The sequence below is a fragment of the Rhinolophus hipposideros genome, assembly GCF_964194185.1.
Source record: "Rhinolophus hipposideros genome assembly, chromosome: 10".
In the NCBI taxonomy this organism is placed as follows: domain Eukaryota; kingdom Metazoa; phylum Chordata; class Mammalia; order Chiroptera; family Rhinolophidae; genus Rhinolophus; species Rhinolophus hipposideros.
Window position 1 is genome coordinate 55,346,106 of NC_138056.1, and position 12,646 is coordinate 55,358,751.

A 12,646-nucleotide genomic window follows, 5' to 3' on the forward strand; every position below is an offset into this window, starting at 1 on the left:
CAATACAAAGCACAGTTTATGATTAAGGTTCTAATGAAAAGTATAGATGAGAAGAATTATAGAATTTAGGAGGAGGTAGAAGAATCATAAGTGGAGGAAATTAAATTTTATCTAAGCCTAAAAGAATGAGTTGATTTCAAGGAGATAAGTAGTAAGGAAGCATTGCAGGCAGGGAATATGTGAGGAGCAAATAAAAATAATGATTATCATTTGTTGAACCTTTTTAATGTGTCAATCACAGTCTCCCATGCATCACCTCATTTAATGCAACAATCTTATGAGTTCCCCTTTTTACAGATTAGGAAACAGATTCAGAGAGTTAAGTACCTTGCTAAGTAAGTAACAAAGCAAGGATTTGAACCTAGACTTTGTCCTGCTAACCTCTATGCTGTAATTTTTTGTGAAGTCCCTGAAGTAGAAAAATGAGGTGGGTTCAGAGGATGTGCTATTATAAATTTGACTGAGTGTAGATAGTTTGTTGTGTGGACTGTTATGAACTAAGTTTGGATGAGCTAGATTTGTAAAGTATCTTTGAAGTAGAATAAAGATTTTAAATTTACTTGTATAGGAAAGAGAGGTTTTATATACATACTACATATATAGATATACATCTGTACATACACATACACACACATACATACATGCATATAGACATTAACAGGAGAATGAGGTAATTAAAGGAGTATTGCAGGAAATTATTCTAGTGAAATGTATCCAGGACTACCTAGAATGAAGAGAGTTTGGAAGCAAGAAGGCCAGTTAGACACTTTCGGTATAATCACATAGAAGGTGAACTTAGGTGGTGGCAGTAGGAAAGGAAAAATGATTTAGGACATCTTCCAAAGCAGTCATTAGCAGATTGTAGTGAGAATTTAAAGTTCTGAGCCAGAATGACAGATAATTTTGAAACTATAACTAGGGGAATCTGAAAGGCCAGGGAGACTTGGGAGGAAAGATGTTCAATTTGGCACGTTTTGAGTTGAAGGTGCCTGTAGGTCATTCATGTGCAGGAGGTCCAGGCTGTTGAAAGGGGGCTGGAGACTCCAAAGATTTCAGCAGCAATGAAGTATAGAGAAGAGTATAGAGTACTGAGGATTGAATGTTGAAGAATGTTATTAGTAAGGGTGAGAGGAGGCAGAGAAATGAGTAAAAAATTTGGAAGAGGAATTCAGAAAAGAGAGCCAGGATCCATTAGGGCTGTGCAAGGAAGAAGTTTAAGCATTAGGCAGAGTATTAGTTACAGGATACAACTGAGGGGAATAAAGCTTAAGGAAATGCCACTGAACTTGAGATCTCACTCTAGGGCGAGGTTGGCTGTATTTCTATGTAGTGGTGGGGATGGCACCCAGTTTGCAGTTGGATTTGAAGTTGAGGTGTTAATTTGAGAAGTAGGCAGTGAAAGGAAGGAGAAAATACAATAGTAAATTTAGGGGACAAATGAATCTTTACGTAATACTTTCCTTCCTTTAAGCATTAGTTCAAGACATTTTCTCTGCCTTGATTGTCCTTCCTCACAAAGTGATCTCTTCCTTCTCAGAGCAGTTGTGGTGCTGTTTTGGTATTATACTGTGTAGTCGTTGCTTATCAAAGACAGCTTTGTATAGTTGATTTTGTTTGTCTCTACAATGTCTAATTCCCTTAGTTGATATATCTTCATATTTTTTGTAGTGACTTTTAAAACACAGTAAGCACTTAATGTATGATTGGTGATGATTATTACGTAGTTTGTCAGACAAAATCATGGAGACTGTTCTTCCTAAAATAGGAATTATGACTGAGTAAACTTTTGCTGGTAAATGTGGGCTGGTTAAAAATGAAAAAAGCCTGCGGTAGAAAGCAATCTAAAAAAAAAAAAAAAAATCAGTCGTAATTCTTTTAAAGCAATTACTCTGTATATTATATAAAGGGTTGTGCTGTGTATATGATGTAACCCATATATGGAAATTGGGCCAATTGTAAATTCAGATGGAATCTCCTCAGATGCAATTAGAAATTTGATTTGGAGCTTAGAACTAGTTACTTTAATAATGAAATCCTTTTATTGTATTCAAAACCCAGTTAATAAAAGATTCTGCTTTTGAAGTAGTGGAAATTTAAATTTCAGTTTTATTAGTTTAGCATTAAAGTAGTTAGTGGTTGTTAGAGATTAGTGGTTATTAATCAGTGCATGAAAAGTGTGCCTTATAAATTGTGCATACATGCTCACATCAGAATATGAAATCAGGTGTTATAAATGTCTCCTGGACAATGTTAAAAAGGATCGCAAACATTTTCTTAGGATTAGCTCAGGATTTCTCACACTTTGCCTGTGGCACATATGTAAGAACATATATAATAATTTAGCGAGGGTAGCAAATTGCTTGCCATCGATAATCTGCATTTATGATTTAACATCTATAGTCATGTACACTCATTTCTCTATTTTTAGGCTCTTATAATCAATGGAGCAAATCTGGCAGCTCAAGATGACTGGGGTTGCACTCCTTTGCACCTTGCTGCAACACACGGACATTCTTTCACCTTACAAATAATGCTTCGAAGTGGAGTGGTGAGGGGTTCCTCTTGAGATGTGAGAATGTGTAATCCTATAGATGGAATAGCATTTGATAGTCTGGTTATCTCTTCCTGACTTTTTAAATCCCTTTTATGACTTTGGGGGAGTCTTTTGATCTCTGTCTTTAGCTTTTCCATCTTTAAACATAGTGGAAATAATTTACATAAACCTTCAAAAAATAAAACCAGTTTAGTAATACAAACTATTTCAGAAACTCTGGGTTCTTCACGTCAGCACAGTTTAACTGGAAGCTTCCAAACATGTTGACCAGTGATTATAAATCTTTCTGAATTTCTGTGTGTAATTCTTATTTCATATAATAATGTAGAACGTGATTTATATCTCCAGAAATTTCATTTATTATATTTATTTTTAATATTACCCCACGGTTATAAAACTTAACTTCTTATATGAAAAGAACTACCTATGCTGAAGACAACACTATGGTTAAGAGTTGGTGTTTCTATAGTTAGAGAAAATGTGAAAAATCTTATTAAATATTTTTTTATTAACTCTCTATGCTTCTAAGGATATGATTTGATCATTTGAGTCCATTCCTTTCATTTTATTGGTCAGGAGCCTATGACCAGTAAAATGACTAGTTAGGTTCCTTTTTAAAAACTATTTTTATGTGACTAGTTATATTCTTTTTAAAAAGACTGTTTTATAAAATTTCATTTGGGAGTTATTAACTTGTATGTTCAAATCAGTGGTTGTAGTAAATTTTTCTATTATATTTACTATTTGCCCTATAGTTTTAAGAACAACCTCCAAGTCTCATTTGCAGAATTAAGCTGCTAGACTTAGTGTTTCCCCTACAAAATGGAAAGAAACTGAGTCCTTATGAATGTTACCTCTAGGATCCCAGCGTGACTGATAAGAGAGAATGGAAACCTGTGCATTATGCAGCTTTTCATGGACGGCTTGGCTGTTTGCAACTTCTAGTTAAATGGGGATGTGGGATAGAAGATGTAGACTGCAATGGAAACCTTCCAGGTATTCACAAAAGCAAATATTTCGGTTTTTCATTAATGTAAACTCTTCAAATGTTGATCATGCTTAAGAAATTTAAACCGTCAATATTCTAACAGTCCTGCACAAAACTTTAAGTTTGACATGGACATTTTCATCTTATGCCTTTATTACATACCTGTCATGTGATTGATTTTTTTTTTTTCTGGAACTATATCAGCAAAAGAAATTAGCAGTAAACTTGGATTTGCTTTTCCAGCCAGCTACTGTCTAGTATTATTATTTTTTAAATTCATTCATTTCTGTCCCACAGACTACTTTAAAAAATAATAGTATAAATAGTGGACACTAGTGTATTTGAGTTAAGTTGTTAACTGCAGTTGTCTAGCCTGTAATCAACTGGCCAGTTGAGATCTATACTCTAAATATCCCGTCTTCTAAGAGGTGCTGTAGAAATTTAGAAGAGGGATAGATCATAGTGAGATTGGGGTGAGGGTCACTGAAAATGATACTTGAATTATGTCTTAGAAGAATCTTCAGCAGCAAACAAATGAAATAGAAGTCCAGGCAGAATGGTATGAACAGGTTGGATCAAATCACTTTTCTGCTTAGAAACTTCCTAGATCCCTGTGGAGTTCTGTTCCCTTAGCTTCATTATTTGGCTCTTACCTACCTCCCTGGTCTCATCTTCCACTCTGTTACACTACTATCTTGGATTGTTTTGCTTCTTTCTGAAGTACATCCTTTAGTGTTCATTTAGTGAAGGTCTGTTGGAATGAACTTTTTCAATTTTTGTGTAGCTGGAAATGACTATTGTGTTCTCATTCTTTTTTTTAAAAATGCGCTTTTGAGTTTATTTTTGTATATGGTGTAAGAAAGTGGTGCAGTTTCCCCAACACCATTTATTGAAGAGATTGTACTTTCCCCATTGTATATTCTTGGCTCCTTTGTCATAGATTAACTGACCATATAAGTGTGGGTTTATTTCTAGGCTCTCTGTTCCATTGATATAGTAATATGTGTCTGTTTTTGTGCCAGTACCAAACTGTTTTATGACTATAGCTTAGTAGTATAGTTTGAGATCAGAGCGTGGGATACCTCCAACTTTGGTTTTCTTTTTCAAGATTGTTTTGGCTATTTGGCGTCTTTTGTGGTTCCAGATAAATTTTAGGATTGTTTGTTCTAGTTCGATGAAAAATGCCATTGGCATTTTGGTAGAAATTGCATTGAATCTGTAGCTTTCTTTGGGTAATGTAGACATTTTAATGATATTAATCCTTCCAATCCATGAGCATAGTATATCCTTACATTTATTTGTGTTGTCTTCAGTTTCCTTCATCAAAGTCTTACAGTTTTCTGAGTACAGTCTTTTACCTCCTAAGTTAAATTTATTCATAGGCATTCTATTTTTTTTGATGCAATTGTTTTCTTAATTTCTCTTTCTGGTAGTTTGTTATTTGTAAAGTCTTAATTTAAATGTAAGACCTGAAACCATAAAACTCCTAGAGGAAAACATAGGCAGTAAACTCTCTGACATTTGTCTTAGCAGTATTTTTTTTTTAAATATGTCTCCCTGGGCAAGGGCAACAGAAGCAAAAATAAACAAATGGGACTGCATCAAACTAAAAAGCTCTTGCACAATGAAGGAAATCATTAGCAAAACAAAAAGACAACCTACTGAATAGGAGAAGAGAGCTCATAAAAGTCAACATCAAAAAACCCCCAAACAATCCAATTAAAAAATAGGCAGAGGACTGCAGTAGACATTTCTCCAAAAGTAGATACACAGATGACCAATAGACAAATGAAAAGATACTCTGACTTCGGGGAATCATCGGGGAAATGCACAATGAGATGTCACCTCAGATCACCAGTCAGAATGGCTATTATAAAAAAGTCAACAAATAAATGTTGGCAAGGATTGTACACTGTTAGTGGGATTGCAAATTGGTGCAGCTACTGTGGAAAACAGTGTGGAGGTTCCTCAATATGTTAAAATAGAACTATCATACGACCCAGCAATTTCACTTCTGTGTATTCATCCGAAGAAAAGAAAAACACTAATTTGAAAAGGCATATGTATCCCTATGTTCATTGCAGGATTATTTACAATAGCCAAGATACAGAAGCATCCTAGTCTATCGATAGATGAATGAATAAAAAGAATGTGGTATACATATAACAGAATATTACTCAAAAAGGATAAAATTGGTACATGTAACTAACTATATGATAAGTAAGCAGTAATGGAGTTTGAAGTTTCAGGGAGAGTTTTTCAGTGGAAGGTTCAGCTGAGAAAGTGTAGAGTAGCATGTGCCAGCAACTTACCTTTTGGGCATTGTGACTTCTTGTTTTTCCAGAGGTATACTGGTCACTTGGGCACTGCTTCTCCAGAGGCAAGATTTGTACGTTGATTGGGCTATTTCCCAAATAGTCACTTCTCAAGAGGTTTTAAAGGCTCTCTTGTTCATTGTAATAATTGCCTCTAAGCTTGTAATACCCCAGGACCATTCCTATTTTTTGCAGATTTTGGGTTGTGGCTCTCTCTCAGTCTGAGTCAATGTATTATTTTTCAGGGATTTCTTAACATTTCTTGTCCATTCATGGTGTTCTTATTTGTTTTCTAGTCCTGTAAGGCTTTAAAAAATATTTTTTCAATTATTTTCAAGGATTTGGAGTAGAAATTTTTTTCAATTATTTTCAAGGATTTGGAGGTAGTGTGTGTGTGCTTAGTCTGCAGTTTTGGTCCAGTTTTCTTGTTTATAATAAAAATAATGTTTATGGAAAATAACAGTGATAAAAATAATATTCATATTTACATAGCGACTATTTTGATTTTTTCTTTCACTTTTCCCCCCAAAATATTAAATTTATCTATATGTCTGCCATCTATCTATCTTACATAGCAATATTTTCTCATGTAATAATAAGCTGAATAATTGGGATTTCACTTTCCAAGAACATTTTCTGGGGCCCGCTCCTTGGTGACTCTTATCTGGCCTCTCTACATTCACAGTAAGTGTCTAACTAATCAACCATTTAGTCTATTGCTTTGGCATGACTAGAAGGCTGAGTAAGGACAAGTAGGCTGAAGAAAAAGGTCTGTTATTCTTGCTGAGAGTACGTCCTGGTATAGGGCAGGGAGAGTCATTAGAGGATTAGAAACAGTGTCTTATTTCTTTTTTTTTGATTATTTTATTGTCAATTGAAAAAATTAAATTCTTTTTTTTTCTCTCATCTATAGTTCACTTAGCAGCCATGGAAGGCCACCTTTACTGTTTTAAATTTCTGCTCAATAGAATGAGCAGTGCAACACAAGCGTTAAAAGCCTTCAATGATAACGGAGAAAATGTACTGGACTTGGCCCAGAGATTCTTTAAGCAGAACATTTTACGGTTTCTCCAGGGGGCTGAGTATGAAAGAGATGATCCAGAAGATCAAGAAAGTAAGTAATAAACCTGAAATGTTCTATCATTTAATATGTAGAGTAAATAGAAAAGGGAAAGAAAGAAGTTGTAAGTTAAGTGTTATATTAAAATACGTTACGTGTAATTATTTATGTATTCATTCAGATTTTCTTCTTTATTACAAAATAGTTTAGGCAGTATTATAGAGATTAATGTAATATAATGAACAATCTTTATAACACTGTCTTTAAGCATAAAATATTATAGATACAGTTGAAGCTTTTGGGTCTTTCCCTTAATACCATCCATTCCCCTTTTCTTCTTCCTATTGTTTTGGATTTACAATTCCATTCTATGGCTTTATATTAAGTATATATGTACTCACAAAAATATGCAGTATTGTTTTGTGTATTTTTAGAGTAAGAGACTAAACTGCTGTAACTAAGAAATCCTAAAATTCAGCAGCTTAAATGATATAGAAGTTTATTTCTTTTCTATGCCAGCTTGGGTTGAAGAGTCAGTCTGTTGTATTTAGTCATTCAGGGACCTGCTATCTGCCCAGCTAACTTTCTGTAGTTGTTGCTAATCCAGCAGAAGGTGGGGAGGGAACTAGAGATTTTCAAGGTCTAATTTGCACTCATCACTTCTGCTAACATTCCATGGGCAAGAATGTTGTGAGATGGCCATGCTTAGCTATGAGGAAGCCTGGAGAATTCAGTACCAAGCTGAGAAGCCTCCTCTCAGCTGCAACTCTTACTTCTGAAGGAAGGGGACTTTAATAGACAACTAGGAGTCTTTGACACTTCTTCTAAAACTTTACAAAAATGGCATAAAAGAGTATGTATCCTTCTATGACTTAACCTTCCGTGACTCATATTTTTGAGATTAGATTGATAGCTGTATCCTAGTTTATCCTTCTTAAGTGTTTATGTACTGTTACATTTTATACAGACCATTATTTACCCATTCTCCAATTTGACATTTACATTGTTTACAGTTTTTCACTATTACAGTCAGTGTGGTAGTGGATATTCTTGTCTGTGTCTCCTTATGTACATGTATAAGAGATTTCTTTAGAGAAGTGCTTTCTTGCCTTTTTCACACATAGCCCACACAGAAAATGATATTTGTATGGCACACTGGGATCACTGAGTGAGGCTTCTTGAGGTACTGCCTGTCTTCTCTGAAGATTGAGAGTTAAGAGCTCTGCTTTGGTAAATAGCTGAGATACTCTACTTTAGGTTTTGCTTGAATGGATATGCCCATCTTCAGTGTATATAGGTATTGCTCCTCCATCAATGTGGTTGCAGAAATTTACACTCTCATCATCTGTATTTGCTGAGAAGTTAGAGAAACAATATTTGCCAATTGGTTGGGTATGGAAAGATTTCATTTGTGTTTTGATTTCCATTTTCTTGGTTACTAATGAGGTTGAACATCCTTTTGTAAAGTTATTGGCTATTTTAGTTTTCTGTGAATTGCCCACCTATACCGTTCTTTGTCCTTTTCTAAATAATTTGAGTTCTTTCTATAGTCTCAGTACCAATCCTTTATTAATTTTATCTGATGTAGGTATTTTATCCCACATTGTGGCTTGATTTTTTTACTTTGATGATATCCTTTTTTAAAAAAACCACAACTTTATTAAAGTATGATTTATATACAATAACTGTTCATTTAAAGTATGCAATTCAATGAGTTTTGACATAGACGTATACACTCATGAAACCACCACCACAAGTAAGATAGAAAACATTTCCATCACTTCCAGGGGGTTTTTCATACTCCCTTGAAGTTCATCCCTCCACTGATTTGCTTTCTGTCACTATAGATTAGTTTGAATTTTCTGATGGAACTGTTCTGAATTTCTTCTATGTTAATGTATATTAGTAGTTCATTCCTTTTTATTGCTGAATAGTATTCACTGTATGGATGTACCATATTTCGTTTATCGGTTCACCTGCTGATGAATATTTGGATTGTTTCCAATTTGGGCCTATTATTAATAAAGTGGCTCTGAACATTTACATACACGTATGTTTGCATTTCTCTTGGTAAATACATAGGACTAGGGTATATGGTAGGTGTATGTTTGTTTAACTTTAAGAAATTGTCAAAAGTAGTTGTTTTCCGAAGAAGTTGTATCACTTTACATCCCCACCAGATATGTGTGAGAATTCTCTTTGTTCCATAAAATTACCAACACTTGATATGGTCAATCTGTTTTATTTTAGCCATTGTAATGGGTGTGTAATGTTATATTATTGTGGTTTTAATCTACATTTTCCTGATAACTGATGATATCGAGCATCTTTTCATATGAACATTCGTATATCTTCTTTTATGGTGTGTCTATTCAGTTCTTTTGCCCATTTTTTGATTGGGTTGTTTGTCTACTAATTATTAAATTTTGACAGTTCATTATGTTTTGTCAGATATACGTATTGTAAGTATTTTCTCCCATCCTGAAGATTGCCTGTTTTCTTAGTAGTGTCTCTCAAAGAGCAAAAGTTTTAAATTTTGATAAAGTACAATTTATCAATTTTTTTACAAGTTATGTTTTTTTGTGTCCTATCTATGAAATACTTGACCTCAAGGTCAGCAAGATATTCTTTTATGTTTTTTAGAAGTTTTACACTTTTAGCTTTTTAATTCATATCTTTGATCTCCATCAAGTTAAATTGTATGGTTTGAGTGAAATAATGTCGATTAATTTTTTTGTTGTTGTTAATATAGAGGCACTTGTCCTAGCACCATTTTTTTTTTTAACTCCTTTCATTTCTTCATTGAAATATCTTGGCAGCTTTGTCAAAAATCAGTCATCTATACATGTATAGGTGTATTTCTGGCCTCTGCATTCTATTTTTCTGATATGTTTGTTTATTTGCCAGTACTACACTGTCTTGATTACTGTAGCTTTATAGTAAGACTAACAGTCAGGTAGTGTAAGTCTCTAACTTGGTTCTTTTTAAAATATTTTGACTATTCTAGGTTGTTTCCTTTCCATGTGTAAGAATGAGAATAGCTATATCTCATAGAGTTATTAAGTGTGTTGAATGTGGCAGTCCTTAAACTTAAAAGTGCTTACAACTGTTCTTGACATTAAGGGCTCAATATATGTAGTTATCATTAAAAATATTTTATCAAGTATTTACTATGTGCTAGGTACTAGGTCAGGTACATTCACACATATATACTTGTGTGTGTGTGTGTGTGTGTGTGTGTATACATACTTTATCTGCTTCCAGTTTATTTTGCTTTCTTCACTTCCTTGCAGAGAGAGTGGTCTATGCAAATGTAGGACTTGAGACCAAGTATGTCTGTATGCAAAGGTTGAAAATGACCATCTCCTTATGTTTTGTGGTAGCCTGAGGGTAAAAGGGAATATGACTAACAATAGTTCTGATATAAGACTACTCCTGGCATGTCTGAGGTCCTGAGGAATGGAAGGGCTGCATAATTAATAATATTATTATTTTATGGTTCTCTTTTTATTACTTGTCATTGCATCAGCTGAACTAATTCCAATATGACATTCTCAAACTTGAGTTAATAATGCAACCTAAAATGTGTGACTGTTTAAGGCAGGGAAAAAAATGAACTCGTGTTTACTGAAATGCTGATTTTTTTATTCATAGCTTTGGCATTTCCGGGTCATGTGGCTGCCTTTAAGGGTGATTTGGAAATGCTTAAGAAATTAGTAGAAGATGGAGTAATCAATATTAATGAACGTGATAATAACGGATCAACTCCTATGCATAAAGGTGAGTTATGATTCCTGCTTCATTTTCAGTTCTGACACAAGTGCTTTTGAGTTGTTTACCTTTTAAAATAATTATCCATCAGAAACACATGAAAATGCATGGCATATGAAGTGCTTAATTTTCAGTACAAGTGTGGTATTCCATTTATGATGTCAGACATTCATACATTATCACATTTGAGGGTAATTCAAATAGAAAATCTCTTTTGACATTGTCATGTAGCTAAGATGTGAAATTCACTGCTAGAGAAGTTTCTTAGGACTAACGTTTTTTTTGGCCTAAAAAAGACCTATTAATTCATGCTAAAACAGAAACCATGCTCATATGTCTTGAAAAAGGTCTAGCAGAATTATCTTCTTTCTTATACTCTGCAAAAATTTTTACTTCCATAGACATATCAGTGAACGTGATATGAACACAGTTTCAAGATGTCGGCGAGTTTGCTCTGTAATCTCCTTCCTTCAATGTGGAATTTTAAAATATTAATCAGTTTTGTTTTTTCTTTCTAATCATACTTTTCAAATTGTCAACTCAGTGTCGGGAGTATATACTCTAGGATTTATTCTTGCCAGTCTTTTATATATAAAATCAAAAACCAAATCTTTAACCTGTTGCATCTGAAATTTCCATTCTGCTTCATTTATGGTATTATAAGTTTCTTTGGAATCTGCTGGTAGTTAATTCTTGTAAAAAAGTCTTAGAGTAAAAATACAAGTCATGTTAATACCTAATAATCATGGCTTGAAAGAGAATAAAAGAAAGAAGTAGATTTAACAATCACTAAATGCCTGAATAACTGACACTGCAGTTTATTTACTCAATCAAAATTAAAATGAAGGGAAAAGAAGCAGATAGATTGACAAAATGTGAGAAATGTGAAGTAAATTATAAGAAAACATCAACTTTCATGTACCCAATTTTATGTACCCAATACAGATGTTTAGGTGATTGAATTGGACTTTATTTCATAAATAACTTCTGGCAATCCCAATCAAAGATGATGTTCCTGTTGGTTAGGTTCTTGACTTGGACATTAAAGTTTGCTTAATTCATAATGTATCTCAAGAATCTTAAGTACCACATGTACCAATAGTTTTATGAGAGAGAGAGAGAGGGTGGATGAGGCAGGAAGAAGAATAATGTGAAAGGGGTTTCTCTTACACCTAGAGATGTCCCCACTTTGATAAACACTACTCTGTAGTTGGAGAATCTCACTCCATCTATCTTTGCTGGCTGGCTAGGCATTAAGCTCTTCACCATGGGGTTTGTGAATGGGATAGAAGCTTAAAATGTGCATAAAATACTGTGTTTTTTTTAAAAAGGTGCCACTCTGGAGCAAAACTCCCATTTCATAACCTAAGTATAACCGGTTTTTCATTCCTAATGTGTATGTGGGGTGTCATGTCTGAGAGAGCAAAAGATAGGCTCACTTATGGTGCTTACAATGCATCTTCAGGGCAACGACAAATTAAATCAGTTTTATTGACAGATGGTTTTCAGCCTGTCTCAGTCATTTCTTCACCACTTGAACTGAGATGGAAAGGAAGGATCTGGAAGAAGGTTCTAGAGAGATTGATGTCCTACAACAGAGTGTTTGAGATATCGCCATTGTGAGAAGCTGGGAGGGTGAAAGTGAAGAGGAACCAGATGGGTTTGTCCTTCACCCCTTCTCTTGTCAGACTGTCCATGAAGGACTGCTGGCGTCAGGAGAGGATCAAGTGGTGTGGTGATAAGTGACTACAGCTGGGGGAGGGGTATCTTTGTGTACATTAGCCTTTTCCTGGGGGAACATCTGTATGTTTAGGTCATGCCCAAATTGGGTAAATGAAAGCTGACATTGTCTTATAATTTACTTCACATTTCTCACATTTTATCAATCTATCTGCTTCTTTTCCCTTCATTTTAATTTTGATTGAGTAAATAAGCTGCAGTGTCAGTTATTGAGGCAT

At 34.4% G+C, this 12,646-nt stretch overlaps 1 protein-coding gene across 13 annotated transcripts in view; it reads left to right on the forward strand.

Moving 5' to 3' along the window:
* The window catches only part of ANKRD42 (ankyrin repeat domain 42), a gene marked incomplete at its 3' end in the record, with an annotated part of 59,944 nt that overhangs the window by 11,619 nt on the left and 35,679 nt on the right, over window positions 1-12,646 (forward strand). For 12 of the 13 annotated variants that reach the window (XR_013994287.1, XR_013994288.1, XR_013994289.1 and 9 more), the window contains exons 4-7: window positions 2,429-2,548; window positions 3,415-3,550; window positions 6,771-6,971; window positions 10,572-10,697. Coding sequence is in view for 9 of the 13 variants with exons in the window: in XM_081064043.1 (XP_080920169.1) it covers window positions 2,429-2,548; window positions 3,415-3,550; window positions 6,771-6,971; window positions 10,572-10,697 (583 nt within the window). Of the gene's footprint in view, window positions 1-2,428; window positions 2,570-3,414; window positions 3,551-6,770; window positions 6,972-10,571; window positions 10,698-12,646 lie in introns of all 13 variants that reach the window. The other variant, XM_081064042.1, reaches the window with a different exon arrangement.